Raw genomic sequence first — 22,823 nt, 5'->3', positions numbered from 1 at the left:
TAACGAAGACACCCTCCCAATTAATTCTCCGTTTGCCCACCGGAGGCCCTGGGGTGGAAGCTCATTAATTTCTCACCACCCAAACCGCGGCAGGAATAACACCGCAAATTTCTGGGCTTTTCCCCACAAATCCCCCCAGGAGATCTCCGCGCTCGGCAGCAATGGGGACCTGTCGGAGCATCCTTCCCCACGGACGGGGGAGGCAGCCAGTCCCAGCTCCTGCTGCTTCATCCCTGGGGATGGAGAGCATGAGCACGCGGCGGCACGGGGGAAAAATGAGAATTAAACAACGGCTTAATTACATTTGAAGTCTTGGTTGGTTTTGTGCTCATTAGGGATCAGCAGCAGAGCAGTCTCGGCATTCCCCCTGTGCCCAGCTGGAGACCCCCACCGCATCCTCTTCCTCACGGGATGAAGGCTGGGACCTTCCCCCTGTACAACCCGCTCCATTGCCCACCGCTCTGCCCCGCAGCTTCAATGTCCATGCTTATTTTGGGGCGAGAAGCTCTGAATTGGTTTCCTCAGACCTCGGTCCATCACCACGCACCGCGATGACGGGGTGGAGGCAGCGGTGCCCCCAAACCCCAGGGATTTCAGCTTAAAATCCCAGCCACAGCCGGGTGATTTACACCTTTCCTGCACCGCTGGGACGTTGCAAATGTTCCTCTTCATAATTCCTCCATTATTTTATTAGCTGTTTCTCTTCACAGTTCTCCCTTCATTTTAGGAGGGGCTCGGCCAGCCCTGCCAGCAGGTCAATGCCGCCTCTCCCCCCATCCCCGCGTCCCTCCCGTGCTGGCAGCACCTTCCCGATGCTCGCAGCTGGTATCCTAATTAGCTGATCCCGCTAACGAGGCAGGAGAAGCACGATCCAGGCCCAGCATTTTGCATCTTATTTGCAGCTTTGCGAAGACCTTGCTCTCAAGAGCTCCTGGGTTTGCATCCCGACATCGTCGTCTTTATTTCTCTCAGGAAGATTGAGAGGAAAAAATTAAAAGGGATAAAGCCGTGCTGGCACAGAGGCGGTGCTGATTTATCTTTAATTTAATCTTCTCCTCCTCATTTATTACTGAGCCTGCTTTCCCAGCCTCCCTGGCAGGGCGGAGGTGGCCCTTGCTCCCCGCCGGCCCCCTGCCCAGCAGAGACTCCTCTGTCCCATTCTCTCCCTGTGCGTATCCCGCCAGCTCCGTTTATCCGGGTGCTGGCAAGTCCGGTCTCTGCCACGTCCCCCAGTTGAAATTCCCAATTGTCCTTGCAGAGGGGAGAGGGAACCTGCCAGGGATGGGATGGGGATGGATGAGGATGAGGTTGGGGATGGGGATGGGGGTGCGATAGGGATGGGATGGGATGGGATGGGATGAGATGGGGATGAGGATGGGGATCCCTCACAGGGGTGGGGATGGGGATGGATGGAGATAGGATGAGGATGGGATAGGGATGGGGATGGGATAGGGATGGGATTGGAGATGGGATGGGATGGGATGGGATGAGATGGGGATGAGGATGGGGATCCCTCACAGGGGTGGGATGGGAAGGGATGGAGATAGGATGGGGATGAGATAGGGATGGGGATGAGGATGAGGATGGGGATGGGGATGGAAATGACGGGATGGGATGGGATGAGATGGGGATGAGGATGGGGATGGGGATCCTTCACGGGGGGGGGATGGGAAGGGATGGAGATAGGATGGAATGGGATGGATGGGGATGGCAATAGGATGGGGATGACATGGGGATGGGATTGGAGATGGGATGGGGATGGGAATCCCTCACGGGGATGGGAATCCCTCACAGAGATGGGAAAGCTCACAGGGAGGGGGAAATCTGGCAGAGATGGGGCTGGGATGGTGCAAACCTGGGCTGGGTGCCCTCAAATCCCCCAGGACACCCTCACGGATAACTCACCCCGGGGCAGCGTGAGGATGCTGGGGTGCAGGGCAGCACCACAGCGTCCTCCGGGATACAACATCGCTCACGCTGAGCACAGGGAGGGGACGTGAGCGGCCCAGGGTGGCCATTGTGTCATTTTAAAGTCACCCGCTGGCACCGAGCCCTCGGAGACGCTGGAGGCATCAATCTCCCAGGGCCGTTGCTGTCAGCTGGGCATTTAGTGAAATGTTTCTTAAATGAATGCTTGATGGAAGAAGAGGGATGGCTGCAACACACCAAGCCGCAAGGTTATCCCTGCCGCCGCGCCGGCTGCCAGCTCCCTGTGCCCGCTATTAAACCCAGGGAGGGCGGCTGTCAGAACCCAGCGGGGAGGTTTCGGGAGACGCTACCTGGGGCAGCCGTGGCCGTTCCCACACTGGGGTGCATTTCGGAGCAAAGCCGGGAAACGCCGTGCAAAGCTCCCGGCAGCTGGTGCAGGTGGGGAGGGAAGGGAGAACGGGAAAGGCTTTGAGACCCCCATTTAATTTGGGTTCACAAGGGGGAAAATAGCCCCTCCATGGGAGGAGGCAAGACTTCTGCTTAGGAGAAATTTTTCTTTATGAAAACCAGGAAAAATTGAAACCAGCCTGCTCTTAGCATCCCTCCAAGCGGATGCGGCCCGGGATGCCAAGGGCAGTGGCGGTTCCGCTTGCCAAGAGACCAAGCGGGGAGGTAACTCCCAGAGACCTCAGTCAAGGACCTTCTTAAACTCATTAACAGCATAAAAAAGACTGGTGGGAGGCTCAGCCTGCGCAGGAAGGAGTGCGGCAGCGCAGGGTGGGATCCAGCCTTTCGAAAGGGATGCAGGAGAGGGGGGCAGGGAGGGCCCTGGCCGAGCCATACTCGGCCCCAGAGGCACCGCGCGAGGGTGAAGCCGTCCCCGAGCCACCCGGCTGACCGTCAGCCCATGCCCTCAGCGACGGCGGCAGGGAGAGGGGTAAATGCAGCAAACCCCAGGTTACAGCGCCTGTGCGTCCGACACAGGCGGGCGCTGGCACCAGGCAGGTCCCTGAGCCGCTTTTCCCTGCTACAACCAACGCCGAAGGCAGACTCCAAAACAAAACCCTTGGCTGAGCGTTAAAACTGTTTGGAAATGGTTTCCACACCTCCCTCGCAGCGTCCCTACAGCATTTTCCTCTCTATGCATCACCCCAACAAATCTCCTTGCAATGAGATTTACCTTCAGGACACGGCCATGCCGGGCCAGGCTCTGCTCCCATCCTGCCATCGGCACACAGGCGATGCTCGCCAGGAGACACCAGCAATCAGCCATGCCCCAACGGCACAGCGACCTCAGGTAGCAACACTGGCTCCATCTCTCCCAGATGCTGCGAGCTGTTGCCCTGGGACGCCCTGGCACTGTGATGCCAGGACCCGGCGGTACCCAGTGCCACGATGCCAGGACCTGGTGGTACCCAGCACCACGATGCCAGGACCCAGTGGTACCCAGCACCACGATGCCAGGACCCAGTGGTACCCAGCACCACGATGCCCAGGCAGGCAGTAGGCAGCATCCCAGCTGGGACGATGCCCGGTGTCCCTGCAGCAGGTGATGCTGTGGCCGGGCAGGAGGAGGTGATGGGAATGGGACCCCAGCGTTCCCATTCCGGATCCGGCCCAGGGGTCCCCAGCAGTGGTGGCAGCAGATGCCCGGAGGCCAGGAGGGATGATGCTGCCCGAGGTGATCACCAGGGAGGGGGAAATGAACGGCGAGGGTGAAGGGGTGGAATCCTGGCTGGTGGGATCCTGGCCGAGATGGCGTCTCCTTCCCCAGGGCCGTGTCCCCGTCAGGGCCGGCCGTGTGCTGGTCGGCAGCACCTGCTCACTCTCTTCCATGCCCGGAGAGATATCAGCCCTTGTGCTCTCAGGGCAGCAGCTCCCCCGATCTCCTGGGCACCGGCTGGTCCCAAGCGTGTTGCGTGGTCCTACACCAAACCGCATGACCCTGCGACCTGCTGCATGGTCCCGCACCCTGCCGCATGGTCCTGCAGCAGACTGCGAGGTCCCACTCCCCACCATGTGGTCCTGCACCAAACCATGTGGTGCCGCAGCCTGCTGCACCATCCTGCACCAGGCCATGTCATCCTGCAGCCTGCTGTGGGGTCCTGAGTCCCATTGCACAGTCGTGCAGCCCACCGCCCCATCCTGCACCCCATCACATGGTCCCACACCCCATCACATGGTCCCATACCCTGCTGTGCAGTCCTGCACCAAACCACAGCATCCTGCATTCCCACAGCGGCCTGCGCCCCACCGCAAGATCAGGCACCCCATTGCATCATCCTGCACCCCACCATGTGGTCCTGCACCCCATCACATGGTCCTGCACCCCACTGCACGGTCCTGCACCCCATTGCAGTCCCGCACCCCACTGCATGGTCCTGCACCCCACCATGCAGTCCCACACCCCGTGGTGCGGTCCTGCACCCCATCACACGGCCTTGCGCCCTGTGGCGTGGTCCTGCATCCCACGGTGTGGTCCTGCACCCCATTGCAGTCCTGCACCCCACCATGCGGTCCCACACCCTGTGGTGTGGTCCTGCACCCCATCGCACAGTTCTGACCCCACCGCACGGTCCTGCACCCCCTCACACCTCGCCCAGCATCCCCCCCGCTCGGCCCGAGCCCCCTCCAGCGATTCATCCTCCGCTCGCAGGGAAGCTGCGGCGGCTGGAGGAGCTCCACGCGCTTTTTATTTTATAGCATCCATATATCGTCCCCTCCCCGGTGCTCCGCCTCAGTGGCTGAGTGGGCACCTCTGGTACCCGCCAGAGGATTCAGCTCCGGAGCTGTGGCTTCCCCACCGCAATCCTCCCGCTTTGCCCATTAAGCCCTTAATTAAGCCGACAAGACACGCTGGGCTTTTAATTACAGCTGTGCGGCGGCTGCCCCAGGGGAGGTGTCGGGGCAGGGGGAGATGCACCGAGCTGGCCAGGCCTCTGCTGGGTGCCTCTCCCCGGCGAGGCTGCCTCTCCCCTCGCCTCTCCCTCCTCATTTCATTTTCTTTCCCCTTTTTTTCCCTGGAAGACAAAGGGCCGGGAAGAGGAAAAGGTGGAGGGACGCTGCCAGCAGTGCTGTGCCATCGGCCCGCGCCGGCGGTGATGGCAGAGGGTGGTGGGGACAGCACAGGGCAGGCAGCCACCAGCCAAGGAAGGCAGAAGGCCCCCACGTCCCCAAGATGCTGTCCCCAAAGAGCAGGACCCCAGCCGGCTTTGCTGCCGGGGAGCCGCATTTTACGTTGGCATCTTGCAACCTGGCCCCAAACCACGTGGGAGCTGAGCACCCATGGGTGCCCCGAGCACCCCAGGGTGCCTGAGAGCAGGGATGGGGTGTCCCATGGGCTGCTCCCCTAATTCCCACCCTGCGCTGGGGCCCCGTTGCCGGTGAGCCGAGTGCGACCCCGCAGAGCCACCCGCAGCCCTGGGGTGCCCCAGCTCCCCCCGGCTCCAGCCTGCACCCATGGTGGCCCGTGGCCAGGCGCCTGCTGTGCCGTGCCGTGCCATGCCAGCCCACATCCATTAAGCAGTGAGTCAGAGCCGGGTCGGTGCTGACTAACGCCTGTGTGCCGGCTCCGAACACCCGTCCTGCATGCCAGGGCACCCGCTGCACCCCGACATCGCTGGGGTGCACCAGCGCACGTCCCTGCTTCACCTCCCCGTGCAAATGCACCTCCCTGGGCACGCACGCCCCGCGTGCAGGTGCACGTCCCTTGTGCATACACTCCCTTGATGCAAAAGCATCCTTCATGCAAATGCACATCCCATCTGCAAATGCCCTTCCCTTGTGCACATGCACTTCATGCAAAAGTACCCCTCGTGCAAACGCAAATCCCTTGTGCAAATGCACATCCTACGTGCAAATGCCCGTCCCTTGTGCATACACACTTAATGCAAAAGCACCCTGCTTGCAAATGCACTTTCCTCGTGCAAATGCTCTTCCCATGTGCACACATACCCTCGATGCAAAAGCATCTCTTGTGCAAATGCAATTCCCTTGTGCAATCGCTCACCCTGCGTGCAAACACCCTTCCTGCGTGCACACACGTGCTGCCCGACGAGCCCACACGTGCAGGAGCACCCCAGCCCTGGCACTGCGGGACGAGGCTGGCACACCAACCGGCAGCCCCCAGAGCTGGCCAGCATCCCTGGCGCCAGCCCTGCCTCAGTTTCCCTGTCCACCCCGGCTCCCTGCTACAAGTTGGGGTTTGGGCACAGGGACGCCCAGGTGAGCAAGAAATTGTCCCCAAGCCAGCGCCAAAGCCACCGCCACTGTTAACGCGCACGGAGAACCGCTGCCGAGGTGCTCAGTTGCTGCCTTGGGTTAGCAAAATCCCCGATTTCCTTCCCGAGGGACGCGTGGCCGGAGGGAGCTGGCACGGGCCTGCCCGCTGCCGCACGGGGCTGCGCATCGGCAGTGCTGCCGGTGCAAGGCTGCGAGTGTGCAATGCAGCGAGTGTGAGGCTGTGAGCGTGCGAGGCCCTGAGCATGCAAAGCTGGGAGCACGGGAGGCTGCAAGTATGCGAGGCTGCAAGTGTGCAATGCGGTGAGCGTGCAATGCTGCGGGTGCCTGGTGCTCTGAGTGTGTAAGGCCGCAAGTGTGCAAGGTTGCAAGTGTCCAATGCCGTGAGCATGCAATGCTGCGTGTGCATGGTGCTGTGAGTGTACAAGGCTGCAAGTGTGCAATGCTGTGAGTGTGCAATGCTGCAGATGCATGGTGCTGCAAGTCTGCAGTGCTGCAAGTGTGCAAGGCTGCAAGTGTGCAATGCCACGAGTGTGCAATGCTGTGGATGCATGGTGTGGCGAGTGTGCAGTGCTGCACATGTGCAATGCTGTGAGCATGTGGGGCTGCAGGCGTGCAATGCTGTGAGTATGCAAAGCTGTGAGTGTGCAAGGCTATGAGTGTGCAAGGCTGTGGGGGCATGGTGCTGCAAGAGTGCAAGACTGCAAGTGTGCAGCACTGCAAGCGTGCAATGCTGTGAGCATGCAAGGCTGCAAGTGTGCAAAGCTGTAGGTGTGCAATCCTGTACACACACAAGGCTGCAAGTGTGCAATGTCATGAGTGTGCAATGCTGCAGTTGCATGATGCTGCGAGTGTGCAAGGCTGCAACTATGCAGTGTTGCACGCGTGCAATGCCATGAGCGTGCAATGTTGTGGGTGCATGGTGCTGCAAGTGTGCAAGGCTGCAAGTGTGCAAAGCTGCAAGTGTGCAATGCTGTGAGTGTGCAATGTTGCAGGTGCATGGTGCTGTGAGTGTTCAGTGCTGCACATGTGCAATGCTGTGAGTATGTGGGGCTGCAGGCATGCGATGCTGTGAGTATGCAAAGCTGCAAGTGTGCAAGGCTGTGAATGTGCAAGGCTGCGAGTGTGCAATACCGTGAGTGTGCAATGCTGTGGTTGCATGGTGCTGTGAGTGTGCAAAGCTGCAACTATGCAGTGCTGTGAGTGTGCAATGCTGTAAATGTGCCGTGCTGTGAGTGTGCGGGGATGCAAGCGTGCAATCCCACAAGTGGGCAATCCTGTACACACTCAAGGCTGCAAGCGTGCAATGCCATGAGCGTGCAATGCCGCGGGTGCATGGTACCGCAAGCGTGCGGTGCCGCGAGCGTGCAGTGCCGTGAGCGCGCAGGGCTCCAGTGTGTCGGGGGGCAGACGGAGACCCCCCCATGTGGGACCCATCCCTGTCCCCCTGTGCTGCTGCCTCCGGCCCCGCCGCCGTGGCCTGGGCTGGCTTCGCTTTGGGGCTGGGGGCTCTGCCCGTCCGCCGCAGGCAGCACAGGCAGCGCAGGCAGCGCAGGCAGCAGCTGCATTATCGACACCGGTGGCTGCGGGCAGTGCTCCCGCCCTGCGCGCGGGAAATCAGGTCGCCCTCCGCTTCCATCGCCCACCGCCTCCCAGCAGCCCCGAAATCTCCCCCGTTTCCCCATCAGCACCCCTTTGCCAAAAAAAAACCCAACCCCATCCCATCTCCAGATATGATAAGACATGCAAACAAGCACATCCATCGCTGAGCGCATCAAGGCGCGGCGGGGCCGGGAGCAGCCCCCCGGGGTCGGATCTCGGGGTGCTCGGCACGGACGGCGGGGTGGTGAAGCCCCACCGGCAGCCCCGGCTCAGGGCTGGCAGCTCAGCTGGCTCCCCGCATTCCCAAAGGGGTTTTATCTATAATTAATTTAAAAATTGAGGTCAAGGCAGCATATCGTTTCTTTATTCCAGGCAGGCCGAGAGCAGGCAGCATCGGGCAGAGTCCCAGCGATGGCAAACTCGGGGCTTGGCCCCTCCGGACACCCCAAACCCTGGGAGGGAGAAGGGCAAGCGGGGATGGAGGAGCCCTGAGGGGCTGCTGAGAGCAGGACCCTGGAGCGACGGGGAGGGGGAAGCCATCCCGGTCCCACCGGGAGCTGCCGGAGGGATCCCAGGGCCACGGCTGTGCTTCCCATTAAAATCTCTCCTTGCTTTAACTGCGGCAGCGAAGGGCTTTGCAAGGATTTTCCCAAAGAAAAAAGACCAAACAAGTCCCAGCTCCCCCTCCCAGTGCTTTGAATTTTTATTAAAACAAAGGAGAAAACCATTATTTCTTCCGAGTACAACAGTCCAGGGGACCGGGAAAGCGGCCATGCCGGGCCACAGCCACCCGAGCGGGAGCCACGTGCGGGGAGTCGATCCGAGGCAGCGCGGTTTTAAATAAAACGGCTTCAGGACGTGATCTGCTACGCACCAAGCCCCGGGCTGGCCCTCCGGCCGACGGCGGTGTGGCTGGAGGTCGGGCGAGGGAGGAATTGGGGGTCCCGAGGGGACGCAGGGGATGCTCAGGGCAGCACCGGCTCCGTATTTCCCCCTGAGCAAGGGCAGGATTTGGGATGGAGACAGAAGGGAAATGTCCGGGCATCCCCGTTCCCACCGCGGCTGCCGGCGGGGGGTCAGAGCTGTGAGCAAAGGCACCCGCTCAAGGACAGGCAGGAGCAGGCAGCCCCAGCGCTGCCGGGACGCAGCCCGGGGAGGCTTGGAGGAAGCTGGGGGGGCCCACACCGCGTTAGGGGTGCCGGGCCTGGGCACCCAGGGAAAGCTGGGGCCGTGCCTGCCCTCTGCCCGGCTCCGAGCCCCCAGAGCCCTCCCGGCCTCAAGCTGCCCAGGTTTGTCACAGTTTGCAGGAAAAAAAAACAACAACAAAAAAAAAAGGTTTCATTTGGTTGGCACTAGCTGTTCTGCTCCTTATCCCTTGCAGAGAGAAGGAGGAGGAGACCTTCCTCCCCACCTCCTGCCCCTGCCTCCTCTCCCCAGAGAAGCAGCAGCCCTGATCCCCACAGACCGAAGCCCCTGCAGCCGCTGCGATCCCGCTCCCTGCCCGCCTGCCTCCCACCTCTGCCGGGCGCTGGCAGAGCCGGCGCGACGGCCCCTGATTTACAGCACTCCACTCGAACATGCTCTGGGTGCCTAATGGAGCTCCAGGCACCGCCAGCCTGAGGCTCTGGGGCTGGCGGGCCGCTGCCGGCAGAAGGCAACCCGGAGGGTTGGCATCCTTGCCAAGGGAGCCCCTTGGGCACGCTCCTCCGCTGGCCGCCGGGCTGGGGGGCACGGCCGCAGCCCTGACCCCGGCACCGGGGGAAAGCCTGGAGAGCCAAGCCAAAAAACTACACTAGAAAAGTAAGAAAAAGGCTGGAAAAAAGAAAGGCAGGGAGGAGGATGAAGGGACACTAAGCTAGAGAACATCACACAGTCCGTGGGCAGCCGGGCCCCGAGTCCGTCGGTGTGCAGAGGCTGGCAGCACCCGGCGGGGACCGGGGGCGATGCCTGGCTCCCCGGCCCCGGTTGGGGCACACCGGTCCTGGGGAGAGGCTCCGGCTGGTGGGGAGCCGGCCGGCAGGCAGCAGCGGTGCGGAGCGACTGGTTGCTTCCTAGAGCTCCTCGAAGAAGGCCACGCGGGACTTGGTGCTCTGTAGGGTGAGCTGCAAGAGAGCAGAGGGGGCGGCTGAAGGGGGATGGGGCTGACCCCCTCCTTCCCGCAAGGCACCCAGCCCCGGCTTCACCCCCTCCAGGAGGGCACCGGGCTGAGCAGGAGGCAGCTGCTGCCTGGATCCCCTCCTGGCCCAGCCCCTGCCCCTCCGAAAATACCCGGGAAGGCAGAAGCAGGGACGTCGCGCGCGTCCTCGGCAGCCGAGCCCCCCGCTGCAACAAGCGGAGCCCGAAGGCAAAGCGCGGGGCGAGGGGAGGCGGGCTGGGCTGGGGCAGCGCGATGCCGGAGCAACACCGTCCCCCGAGCAGAGGCTGCTGGGGGGCCACGGATTCCATCACCATAATTAGCGTGGCCGCAGCTTCTAGGCTGTGGGATACACAGGGGCATGGATCAAAGGTGCCAATGCTGGGCATGGGACGGTGCCCTCGGGGTCCAGCGGGCTCCCTCTGTTCCTTGTCCTGATGGTGGGGGACACACAGGGCGCTTGCAAAGCTGGAGGAGACAATCTCCATCAGCTGAGGACATGGAGAAGCATGCTCATCCCTAAACCCACAGCTCCCAAAGCCTCCGGGACAGCCTCCGTCACCGGTTAGGGACCATCCTCTGTCCCGTGCTCACGTCCAACCCCAACCCACCACCCGTGATGGGACGAACACACATGCCTGGTGCGGTTCAAGCAGCCACAACGCGGCTCGCCACCACCGTCCCGGCACCTGCATGGGGCTGACGCCTTCCCCCTGCCCCGGGACCTCAGCCCAGACCTGCTGCCTCCATCCCACAGGAGGATGGAGCTGGAGAGCCCTCGCTTGCAGGACTGCGGCCTTGGAGCCAAGGCTCTGCAGGACTTGGAAACCTGGCCCAGAAAAGCTTTTTGCAGCGCTACTGAGGCTATCTGAAAAATAATACCCCACGGAGGAACCACAAGCTCCTTTTCTAACGGGCCAAACAAGAGATGAAAGAAACATCCTCAGCAGCGAGGAAGAAATCACAGTATTTCCAGATAACCACCCAAAGGAGCATGGCGGAAGAAGTGCCACCTTCCAACCAGCTGCTGAATCACCACAGGAGTTTGCCAAACCAGCCAGCTAATTGCAAAGGCTTCATTTCAGCTGGATTAAGCAGCGATGCCTTCCGCCAGGGATGCCGGTTTTGCTGAAACAGGAATCCTAGGATCACGTTACAGTGAGTTAAGCCCCCGCGACGGAGCTGCCAAGTGCTTCTCCCCTCCCTGCTTCCCCCCACGGCCTTTCCCTCGGTAATTCCTTCACAGTCTTAATGTCATTCTGAAAAAATCTGTATTGCAGAGGAAATTTCTGCAGGGGCTTAATACCCTTTGCTGGCAGCATCTCCTGGGCCAGGGCTGGCTCTCCTCCTCCTCCTCAGCATCCCCTGCAGAGCTGGATGGAGGGGGGATGAGATGGGGCAGGGGCTCCGTGGGCTATGGGCAGCTCTTTGCCTCTTTTTCAAGCTGGAAAGGGGGGGAAAAAAAAAAGCGTGGGCAGTCCCAGCCTGCTGCCAGCCCCAGTGTAGGCTTCGTTCCGGCTCTTCCAGCAGAGATCACGCCCGTGATCCCAAGCAGACACCTGGCTGGGTCACAGGCCAGAGAATTTGGCAATAAAGCTGGAGCGGACATCCCGGCGTGCAGCACGGTCCTGCCCTGTGAGCAGGGCTGCTGCCTCCCGCCGCAGTGACCTGGTGCAAGGACGGGGACTGCGGTCGCCCGGCAGAGAAGGGCGGTGGGCGAGGGGGCAGCTTCGCTTTCCCGTTTCACCTGTGGAGACCTCTGAGAGACCAGACACCCCCAGGGAGGAACATTTACCTGCCAGCTATCATCTCCTAACACCCTGCCACTGAAGCTCTCTCTTCTGCAGGCTAGATGGTGAATCCAAGCACCCCACCACCTCCCCGGCCTGCAGCAGCTCACGGCGCTGCTCTGTTAAAGCACAGCAAGGGGAGATGCCCCCCAGGTCCCCCCCAGCAAACCCCACACTCTGATGGAGAAAAGAAAGGAGCCAGTTCCAAACGCTGATGAGGCAGAGAGGGAAGATGTTTTCCCCAGGCTTATACAGGAGATTCGACTATTTCGAGTCTGCTCTCTGCCTTTAGCTACACACAGCTCTGTTAATCCCCCACGTGCTTTCACGGTCCTGGGGTACCTCAAAGCACCGCTCGGGCAGCCGCCTCCGTGCCCAAAGCTGGACCTTCCCAAGCAAACACTGCTGCTGCAGCGCTGGGGGAAGCACGCGGAGGCAGAGCTCCGAGGGCATCCAGCACAGGCGCAAGCGGAAAGAAGAGATGCAGCCCTGCTCTTTCACCAGGGGCTTTCATCCGTGACCTTCAAAGGCTCCCTGAGATGCTCGATGTTGCTTTTTTTAACCTACCAGGGAAACTGAGGCACGGGAAGAGCAGCCCAGCTGCAGGCATACAGGGAGCGGGAGCAAAGATGGGGCTCGATGAGATGGGGTGCCGCAGAGAGAGGGCTGTGCCCTGCGGCTCAGCGGCACTCAGCAGCGGCCAGATTTTGCCACCTGAAAGGCAAAGACCACAGGGATTTCAACAGCAGCGGCGCAGGCACCCACGCTGCCACCCTCGCTCCTGCCGTGCAGGGCACCCCCGCATCTCTCATCACCCCCATGTTATGCTCCGGCTGTTTCTGAGAAAGCCAGGAGGCTCGGGCAGTGCTGGCATCTGGGCAGGAGGATTTCTTCCCATTTAGGCTCCCCAAACAGGAGCCTCCGGCTGTTTCTCCCCAGTAACCTGGAGGGTGTTAGAAAAGCAGCACAGGAGCGGGGCAGGGGCAGAGTTGGCCTATTTCTCCTTAGCAGGAGCTGGGTTATGGCTCAGACCTCGGCAGTGGCTTGGGCAGCAAGGGGCCAGCCACTTCAGGCTGCTCTGCCTCCACCACCCCTGGAGCGAAGGCAGCTCCGGCAGCCGCCAGCGGGAACCTCCGGCACCAGGAACGGGGCTGCCCAGCAGCTCCCAGCCTCCTCACGTCCGATCGCAGTCAGGCACATCAATAAACAGAGGGGACATTAGGATTGCTCTTGACTGCACACTGACTCTCCACCACCATGCTCCACCGCGCCTGGAGGGAAAACTCCTCCCCTCCCTTTTTCTTTTATTTTATTCTCGTTTTTCTTGCTGTTGAGCAATTGCAGGCAGGGCTCTCCTCGCTCCCGTCGCGGGCAGGTGGTGTGGCCTCGACAGCGAGCTTGGCAGGGCTGCAGCATGACAAAACCCGAGGGATCGGCTGGAGGAAGATGGGCAGAGGCAAGGAGGGTCCTCGGGGCAGAGCCCCACGGCAGCCTGGCTCAGCCCGGCCAGCGCCGCGGGGGTACGCAGAGGTGCTGCCTAAGCCAGGGGGCTGAGCTCTCCTCCCCTCCCCTTTTGATTGCAAAAGCACGAGCCCCAGACAGCTCTTTGCAGGGAAATCCCATTCCCTCATGCCGGGAGCAAGCAGTTTTGCTCTTTTCTGCACCGGAGGAGGAGAGCAGGCAGGGAGGAGAGCACAGCCCTGCTCCGGCCTCTCCGCCATCTGCCAGGGGAAAGCCCTAAGGTGGCCTCCAGCACCTCCGCAAACTCTTTTTGCGCCGTCTGCCTCCCCTCTGCCCAGGCAGGCAAGGACAAATAAATATATATATCCATACCGTAACACTGTGCAGGCGAGGCAGAGTGATTAAGAGCAAGTTACATTCTCGTCAGTGCGGAGAGAGGGGAAAAAAAAATTGATTTACAAGCAGTATTATGATAATCTCCTTCCTGCAGGAGGGAGGGTGGGCTCCACAACGCACTCCCAGAGCCATCAAAGACAATTTAGAGCGAGAGAGAGGGAGCGCAATTAAGCGACCAGAGCTCAAATGAATCAAGATATGAGAAAGGGAAGAGTCCCGCTCCCTGCATTCCTACACTGGGGCTCCTCCGAGCTCTGCTTTTACCCAGGGCTGCTGGACTGATTTGATTTGAGAAAAACAAACGAACAAAAGCAACCCAATAAATCCCTCATAGCCAAACACGTTTTAGAGCAGCTAACCCAATAACTGCAGGCACATAACTTCGGCTGGCAGGGCAAACCGAATAGAGAGAAACCACCTGGGCGCCCAGCAAGCCCACGGGAGCCGGTGCCTCCCCACACGCTGGAGATGGGGCGCAGCAGGAGAAGGGGGCTGCAAATCACATCAACATCCTCCCGGGTCCCGAGGAATGGGGAGAAGTTTAAAATTTCTCACTTCCTTGCTGTTTTCTTGTTTATCCTGCAGCCCGGCCAGGCTGGAGGAAAGGGTGACCCATGCCACCCCCAGCAGCATCGCCTCACCCCACGCGATGTCGGGGACGTCTTCCCGCGGCTGGGAGGGAGATCTACCATCCCTGCTAAATCATCACCCGGCGCTGCACACAGTAAATCCTCTTTATTCCCCCCGCCCCGCTCCCCTGAACGTCCTTCTCCACCCCTGCCCACTCCCCAGTCCCCACCGGCCAGGTGGATGTTTCAATTCCCACCTTTACTTTTGAAACCAAAACCTTCCCATTTTTTCCCTCCCCACCCCCTTTCCAATCCCCACCTCGCCATTTCTCTCTTACTCCCACGCTGCCGTTTATTCTCTCCCAAGCACAACTTTCCCCTGGCCTCCAACGCTTTGATGAGTGCGTTTAAAAGAGAGGAGATGACGCTCCATTTGAAGGAAACACTTTTCAAAGGCTGCCACAAAAATAGCTGATAGGCCTGACGTTTCCTAGTTTCCTTTCGCTCCTTGTAAACAAGGAAAGGAGGCTGCCGTGTCCCAGTTTAGCTGCCAGGGAGTTTCACTTCCCAGCTCCCAGGAGAAGCAGGGCAGAAAGAAAATGAGCCTAGCGTGGACGCGGCCTCGCACACATGGGGATGTGTGGGCAAGACCCACGCAGGTTGCGCCTCCGACTCCTGCTACGCTCAAAAAATGTGTGCCTAGAGGTGTCCAGAGCTGCTCAGCTCACTGGGTATCTCCCGGCTCTCGCCTGCATCCCAGGCGGGTGCCAGGCGGGGCGAGAAGCCAGCATCCTCACTCATCTTTTCTCTACCCTCACAGCTCCCGAGGTGATGGGAATGCCAGTGCTGCTTCTCCTGGGAAGTCCCTCGCTGGTCACGGTCCTGCACTGCAGCATGCAGCCTTCCCCTCTCCTGGTGGGAGCGGATTATACAGCGATGCCATGGCAATGCTGCAGTTCTGCATGAGACTAAAGATCCGTGTCCAGGCTGTCGCAGGATCCACAGGAAAGGATGGACGCACCTGCGTGCGGCTCAGCCCAGCCTGCCCTGTGCCACCCAGGCTCCCTCCTGCCCTTCCCAGAGCCAAAGGATTTCTTGTGCTGGTCCCCTCCCTCCGCAGGATGAAGCTCCAGAGGCGCAGTAACGTCCTCCTTGCCTGAAATGGCCGTGGTCCACCATCTCCCCAGCAAACTGCTGAAGCAAAGCGGACCCATTTCACACAGGGGAGTCTGCAGTTCCCAGAAGGGGCGAGGCGAGGAAGGGAGTCCCCAGGAGATGACAAAGAGACCCCACAAGATTTGTTGAAGTCCTTGAGGGACATGTCTCGGCGACCCCTAGCAAGATGCTAGCCAGGCGCAGCTGGAAAATGGGCAGAGAAGCCGGGGAGAAAACCTTCAGCCTGTCCAGATGATTAAGTAGCCTGATGACATTCGGTGGTGGCACAGCAGCTTCGTATCTGCATCACGAGAGACTCGGATGGCAGTGCCCATCACTAACTCACCAGTGTCCTTACTCTGCTGTAGAGGACAGACCACAGCTTGTCTCAAAGGTGAGAGCAGTGAGGACGAGCCTGCAGAAGTCCACTTTGCTCTGCCTCGCTCGCCCCTCCGTGCTTGGCAGCCAGGAGCTGCTCATTGCCTAAACCCGAAGGGGTCCGTAGGAACGTGGTAGAACATGACCGTTCATGGCCCAGTGACGGAGGAAGCCCAGTCCAGTCTACTGGTGATGAATCAGCAGATTTGAAGTAGTTTATCCAAACCCCCAGTGCCTCAATGATAGGAAAAAAATCCTGCATTACCCGAGTTGAGGGCAACGCTGCACTGCAACCAGGATCAGCCAGGAGAGGAGCTGACAAGAGCACCATCAGCAACAGCTCACCCCACCGTCGATGTCCACACCAATTCCCACGGGCACCAAGACCGCTGGCCCCAAGGAGCCAGCTCGAGCCCCAGGGAAATGCTGCATCCAAGAGAAAGCCGAGAGCCGCCTGAGAGCGCGGCAGGGAAAGGCCAAGCCTGTCCATCGAAGGACCAGAGCGCTGCTCAAGGACAAAGCTGCTTGTCTGGGAACAGGCATGGAGATTTGCTCCTTGCCTGGATACTTCAAAGGGCTTAAATCACAGTAAATAAGCATGACTGTGCAAGAAGAAAGCAACTGGAATGAAAGACCTGATTGTGTTTTAGAGCAGCAGCCTGCCCTGGGAGCCTTCCTACACCGGAGGATGCGAGGAAGAAGTGGGTTTTTTCATCTTCTACCGCAGCCTAAGCGGCAAACCCTCCTGAAGCCGAGCCAGCTGGAGTCAGCAGCGCCAGCCCACGGCGGAGAGCGCTACGGAGAAGGGAAATCAGTTTCCAGATGAGGTGCTTCTGCTGTGCCCACAGAGCTCATAAAAAAGGATTAGCATGTTAACCACGTAATTAAACATAAAAAACTTAGCGGGCGTCTTCAAAGGCGGGCAACAAAACCCAGAGGTCACACCGCAGCACTTGCTGTGCATCTGGTTTAATTATGGGGGCTCCTCCCAGGCACGAAATCTCTCCTGGCTGCTGAATTAGGCTTTCCACAAATTGCCAGAGCATCATTTCACCTCCTCGTGTTGCGGCCACAAGTGGATTTTGCCCAAATTTCACCTGCCACAGAGTTCCTCAAGCCAGTCGGGATGGGACAGCGGGTTTCAACCACGGCCAGCCTGCCCCAGAGAGACATCCAACGCCTCCCCCAAGGTGTCCCAGACTTGCAGGGTCACCCTTCGTTTTAGCCACGTCCTTCCTCTTCCCAAGGAAACACTTAACAATGAGAGTGGCTGGTCCTGGGAATATCCGTGGCCCCCCCGAGAGTGGCTGGCAGCAGCCAGCCAGCACAAAACCCTAACTGGAGTCATTTACCGCGCTGCCTGCAGCCCTGAAAGGGCTGGTCCGTTCAAGAACAGCACAAACCTGTGCTGATCACTTCTGGGTACTGGCCAGGGAGAAGTCTGCATCTAAAGCATCCTCCTGCCTCTGCTACAGAGCTCCAGAGGTGCTGAGAAATTGCTCCACAGTTGGCTGTACGTGCCCGCCATGCAGGCAGGGCTGTGCAAGCCCTCAGAGTAACTTTTAACAAAAGCCTTTTCCACAGGCGTTTATCACCAGGTTTGCCACCCGCCTTCGTGAGCGCTGCCACCGCAGCATCCTTGCTGTTCCTTCCCTTAGCGCTACCACTCAAAACTCGCTAAACCCCGTGGGTGTGCAAGAACCACGGTTGAGGAAAGAGCAAAAAAGCTTCCCCAAACTAATCCTCCCGAAGGAGGGAGTCAATGCTCTGCACACACACAGCCCGCAGATCGAGGGCAAATCCTCAGAGGAAAGCAGGCTCCAGAAAGAAGAGACATGGCGTTAACAGAGCAGGAGGCACCGGCGCGCGGAAGGAGGCAGGGGACAGGCAGAGGCATCGCAGGCAGGAAGGAGAGCAGCTCTGACAGCCGGTGTCCCTGGGCGCGACGGTGACCAACACGGCTACCTCCAGCACAGTCTCCGTGGACCACCCCCAGCCTTGCCCAAGAGCTACCTGCAGACGCCGGCTGTCCTCAACCATCTGCTTTACGTCCCCGCGATACTTCTCAAACAGGCGGAAGCTGATAATGCGTCCGCGTGCTGCTCCGCTCCAAGATGGAGGTGTGCATTTTTAGCCTGTTATGACAGTTTTGGCAGCAAAGAGTTGGTCGGGTCTGTTTGTTTGTTTTTTTAAATCCTGAATTTCTTTCTGCAGCAAACGAGTGGGAAGGTCCTGGTTTACTTCATTAAAGAAACCTTCAAAGGCCACCCTGCACCTCCAATAGATTCCCAGCCACCAGCAGCACAGCAAAAACAGGCATGTTTAAATATTTAAGCACCTATGCCTGCACTCCCCCACTGATGTTGCCAACTCAACTTCTGCCAAGAAAGACACTTCCCAGCATGGAGGATCAGGTGCAAAAACGAGTGCAGAGAGGCCGTGAACGCCACCGAGGGAGCAAGAGCCGGGCAGGGCGGCTGCCTGCGACATGCTGCACGGGTCCACTGCGGGGACAGGCAGGGTGCTGCGCCGCGGCGAGCCTGGTCTCACCGGCGCCACACCCCGCTGCGGTGCGTAAGGAGCGTTGTAGGGGTGGCAGCAATGGGAGCTGGCTAGAGCGGTGCATATCGCAGGCAAGCTCATGCACGGGTTAGTATTACAGCCGGTGATCCCATCACCCCACGCAGAGTACCTTGGAATAACCTACTTTGAAGTCTCAAATGCAGATAGGTCTTCTGCCCTGGGCTTGAGGCTAAACCAGCAAAATAAAATGAACAACAACAAAAAAAAATAATCCTCTGTGATACGAGTAATGTCAGGTCATTCGTGCAGTCTGTACAGTTTGCCCAGAGCGCTGAAGTGATCAGCGGCTTCCAGGTGGGGCAGAGGGTTGGTATTATTTAAGTGTTGCTAAACTGCTATCCCATTTCCAGCATCTTGCATGTTCCTTTCCATCACAACTGCAAAGACAAAAGCCCTCCTGACCTCCTGGTGGCATGAACAAAAGCAGTCTATAATTTTCTTCTGATGTGCTCCACTAATAGACTATTATTTAAAAGCCTGAGATGCAGGAGCCCGGCAGCCTCAGTCCCCTCCTGAAGGGAAGGGACAGGACAAGGCTCCAGCTTCAAAGGAACGAAGACTGACCGCACAGTCCCAATTACAGCGATTAGCCCTGACAGACATCGAAATGATTGCCCAGCCACCTTCTTCAAATGAGACAAATGGGACCATCGGCTCTCTATGAACTCGTCTCTGTTAGAAGTGAAAATTTAGCATTTTCTGTTTAAACTGAGGACTCTGAGCACGGAGACAAAACCCAGCAAAAGCTACTGGGAGCAGAAATGTCTTCAGATTCTACGATGACAAAAGGGTCTGTGAAGATTTTTTATGTTCTCCGCTCTGGAGGGACAGGAACCTGAATAGCTCAGGGCTAGCACGGGGAAACTGGGAAGGGAGACACGCTAGATTCATTTTCCTGCCCCAGTTCCGTGATCATAAACTCCCAGCCACAGAAGTCAGCATGAACTGATATTTTCAAATCCTTTCAGACACAACTCTCAGCTGGGGGTAGTAAAGAGATAAGGATTTGTTTTTAAAACCTGGAGTTGTTACCACAACCTGCATCCCATGCCATACAGATTTCTGAATCCCTCACAAGGACAGCTGCTAGCAAAAACCCAGCTGGGTAAAAGCCTTTGCAGGCTAAAAGCCTTTGCAGGTGAGTGGGGCTGACCGCTACATCCCACCGTACCAACTATGGATGTGCCCCCAGCCCCTCGTTACACTGAGCCCAGCTGGGAGAACAGCAGAGCTACTAAGCAAAAGGAAAAGGACTGGATGTAAAAATAAAGAATGGGCTTGGTTGTGACCTTTCAGGTGTGACCGCCGGGTTAGCAGACCCAGCCATCCTAACTTTTTGGCTAGGTAGTCACCCCAAAGACATTTCGAGAGGCAGGTGGTTCCAGGGTCCACAGCACCTTGCACACACCCTGCTAGCAAAAGATTTTGCTGTTAGTATTTGAAGCTGCACTACAGGTTACTCAAGAACAGACTAAAAGAGAGGACGAGGCTTTTGGCTTTTTCTACTGAGAGCCCGTAAGTCAGGAGTATTTTTGCCCTTATTATTCACCAGCCAAGCTCAGGACTGCTTCCTTGCAAGGCCTTTAGGGAATGGTTGCGATAGGCAGGTAGGGCTTTGCTGTTCCTGGGGTCACTAGGGTAGCAGATCCCTTCTAACAGCATCCCTGTACAGCTTTTGTTAAGGTTCAGCAAGACCTTCAAGCCTCGAGACCTTTGCTTCCCCTCACACAGCACTGAAGAGCCAAGGCTTGGTTGTGGCCAATATAAACCAGGAGCCACCAGAAGCTGAAATTCTCTGCACCCTGGTTCAAAGCTAAGCAGCCACGGAAGAAAGCCTAGATCAAATAATTTTATTATAACAACTTGTGCAAAAGCTAAATCAAACGGAAGGGTTATTTTGTTGTTGTTTTTAAAGGATTTCATCAGGCGAGATACAAACTGGAGCTCTCCGATACCTTTTTAATAGTGTTGTGCTTGCTGTTGCCTCGGCTGGCATTCTCGTTGTGCAATATATCCAGAGCTGTCTCTCTCTCCTTTAGCTTCAGTGCCTCAATTTCTGTCTTCAGCTCGTTCAGCTGCTCCTGCAGGTGCTTGCTCTTCTCCATGTACTCCACCCTAGCACACACAAAAGAGGCCTGGGTTAGTACTGGCCAGCTCCACGTGCTGACATGATACCGTGGCAGCCGATAACAGAATTATAACAGAAAAACCTTATCTTGTTCGCTTCTAGTGTGTGGAACTGACAACATTAGTTTACAGCACACAGTAAACTACCCCGAGCATTGATTTGTTCGTTATTAGAAAGAGGACCCAGACAGCTGACCCAAGAACAAAATTGTAAGTTATGTTACTATAAAAAAAACCAAAGCCAAACTGGAGCTGCTGGGTGATATTTGTGAGCCTCCCCATTTCCGAGCGAAGCTGCACCACGACATAGGTTAACATTACCCAGTTTCAGTCTACAAGAGAGCGGTTTAAGCAGCGCTGCTCTACTCACTGCACCCTCTCTCCAACCCAGCTCACAAACTCAAAGGCACGAATCCTTCCAGAAAGGACGGACCCTGATGTACTGACTTCTCACGTTTTAGAGGGATTTAGCTTGTAAACCACGTGGGAGCAAGCACTGTCTCCAAAATATCAGGTATCTTTTAGACACACAGCATCCCTGGGAGAGAGAAAGGTCTCCCAAAAAAAGAAAGAAAGAAAAAAAACCCAAACCCAGCCGTTCTGATGACTCGGCCCTAACTGCCTTCCACGATGAAACACTGACTGGAGAAAAATCACACCATGCCAGCCTCGTACTTGTGATTAAACACCGAGACCCGGGTCACAGCACCAGCAGACTAACAAGAACCTTTTCGGAGTGCCAAAATTTGTAGCAGAGTTTATCTCAGCACCCGACGAACGCAAACAGTCCCGGAGAAGTCAGTGAAAGCATGTTATTGCTTTCAGCATTTGGCAGAGACAAGCTCTCCCTGCTTTGGAGAGTGGGATGACCTAGTTAGCAACCTGGCTACAGAACCAGGAATTATCCTGTTATTTTCAGCTTCTATCTTTTTCCTTCTAGCTTTAGGAAAAGTTTTTAACCTCTGTCTCTAGCACAGTGCTCTGTTATTTCATACACAGGAGAGGGTACTCGGCAGAGGCAGAACAAACGACCCCTCTGGGATCCAGGGGCGTTTCATTCCAGCCCCAGGAAGTTTTGGCCGGAGCGCTATGGCAGAGCCCTTCTAGCTTTGATCTGCTCCCCAATCAATGAACAAAGCACATCATTACCACAGAGATTAAAATCTGATCTGCTTTGATTTCTGCTAAATTTGTAATTTTGAAGGCTACACTTACACCCCCAGGAAAACACAAGATCAAAGCTCATAATCACATCCAAACTTGCTTGCGCACACTTTTTATGTATAAACATGACACAGATTCCAAGAAAAAGGGGTTAAAGCCCTAACGCGGGACCTTCGCACAGACTCCGGCTATCTTTACGTTCTCTGGACACACTACAAATGCACAGCTATTGCCAGCCTGCAATAGTTCAGCGTACCAGCAGCCAGACTGCTCTTAACTCCTTCTACCAACATGGACAATCCAAGCCTAACCAAGAGCTGGGTTAACCGTACAGAGAGGAACTGACCGGTGCAGGGCTCAGCATGCTTAAACTCGCCTTTAAGCAGGTACTAGGGATGCATCTGTGACACCAGGTCCCCACCCAGAGAAATGGTCAACCAGCAGCTACTAATGACCTGGTAAAGGTGGGCTCAAAAGCCTTCTCCCTCTTCCACCTCACACCGGTGCTCGTCTGGAACGTAAAAGTCCCATTCAGCCCCGGCGCAATTCCTCCCACTGCAACCGAGGCACAAATCCCAGCCCTGGCCCGGACTGGATGCATGCCACATACTTCTCTTTTTCGATTTCCATTGAAAGCCTCTTCATGTCCGTATCTTTGAAGTCAAAGGACAGGCTCTCGCTGATGAGGTTGAAGCTTGGCAGGTCGGTAGGCAGTGCTGTCGTACTTGAGTTCATGGACTGCTAAAGAGAGAGAGCACAAATTAATCACTTTTGGCCACACAAATGTTGCTGCAGCAAACGTTCTGCAACACAGAGGTAAAATCAGAGCAACACGCAGTACGAGGTGCTACTTTCTAATGCCGTAATAATCCTGATCTGCTACTCACACAGGTAACAGCACACTCTTCTTGGAGTTGGGTGTATTCTCCTTGCAGTGGTGCTGAACTGGAGGGATCTCATCATTTGCACGGGGAAAGGGAAGGGGCACCTGTATTCCTGATGCAACACAGCCCACAACCCCATTTGTCTGAACCAGCCTCAAACTTTCTGGAGAGCAGATGATGAGGCTCTTTTTCAGCTGGTGATCTTTTAACACAGAAGATGGCAAGCACCCCAAGGCGCTGCAGAAGCAGAGTGGCAAACAAGCCCAGCGTCCCGAGCACCAGATCAGCCTGAAGAACCCCTTGCTCCATTCACAATTTGCTCTTCCATACAGAGCGATTGCTCCTCTGGGACCCCACTCTTTGCAGTAGTGAAGAGGAGACAAAACAACACTTGCCTTCAGAAGCTATTGAC

At 57.4% G+C, this 22,823-nt stretch overlaps 1 protein-coding gene across 10 annotated transcripts in view; it reads right to left on the bottom strand.

The window, feature by feature from the left end:
• Positions 1-8,449: 8,449 nt before the first annotated feature.
• Positions 8,450-22,823, bottom strand: part of NF2 (NF2, moesin-ezrin-radixin like (MERLIN) tumor suppressor) — a 49,303-nt gene continuing 34,929 nt past the window's right edge. For 3 of the 10 annotated variants that reach the window (XM_087768839.1, XM_087768845.1, XM_087768848.1), the window contains 3 exons: positions 22,138-22,268; positions 20,192-20,351; positions 8,450-9,872 (listed from right to left, as the gene is read on the bottom strand). In XM_087768839.1, the coding sequence (XP_087624965.1) occupies positions 9,822-9,872; positions 20,192-20,351; positions 22,138-22,268 (342 nt within the window). In that variant the 3' untranslated portion in view covers positions 8,450-9,821. Of the gene's footprint in view, positions 9,873-18,277; positions 18,406-20,181; positions 20,352-22,136; positions 22,269-22,414; positions 22,770-22,823 lie in introns of those variants that run through there. The other 7 variants (XM_087768843.1, XM_087768841.1, XM_087768844.1 and 4 more) reach the window with 7 other exon arrangements.

Source organism: Nipponia nippon, unplaced genomic scaffold (assembly GCF_047370975.1).
Source record: "Nipponia nippon isolate SJK-2023a ecotype South Korea unplaced genomic scaffold, ASM4737097v1 scaffold_30, whole genome shotgun sequence".
NCBI lineage: Eukaryota > Metazoa > Chordata > Aves > Pelecaniformes > Threskiornithidae > Nipponia > Nipponia nippon.
Note: the sequence above shows the minus strand (reverse complement) of the source record. Positions and strands in the feature narration are given on the sequence as shown.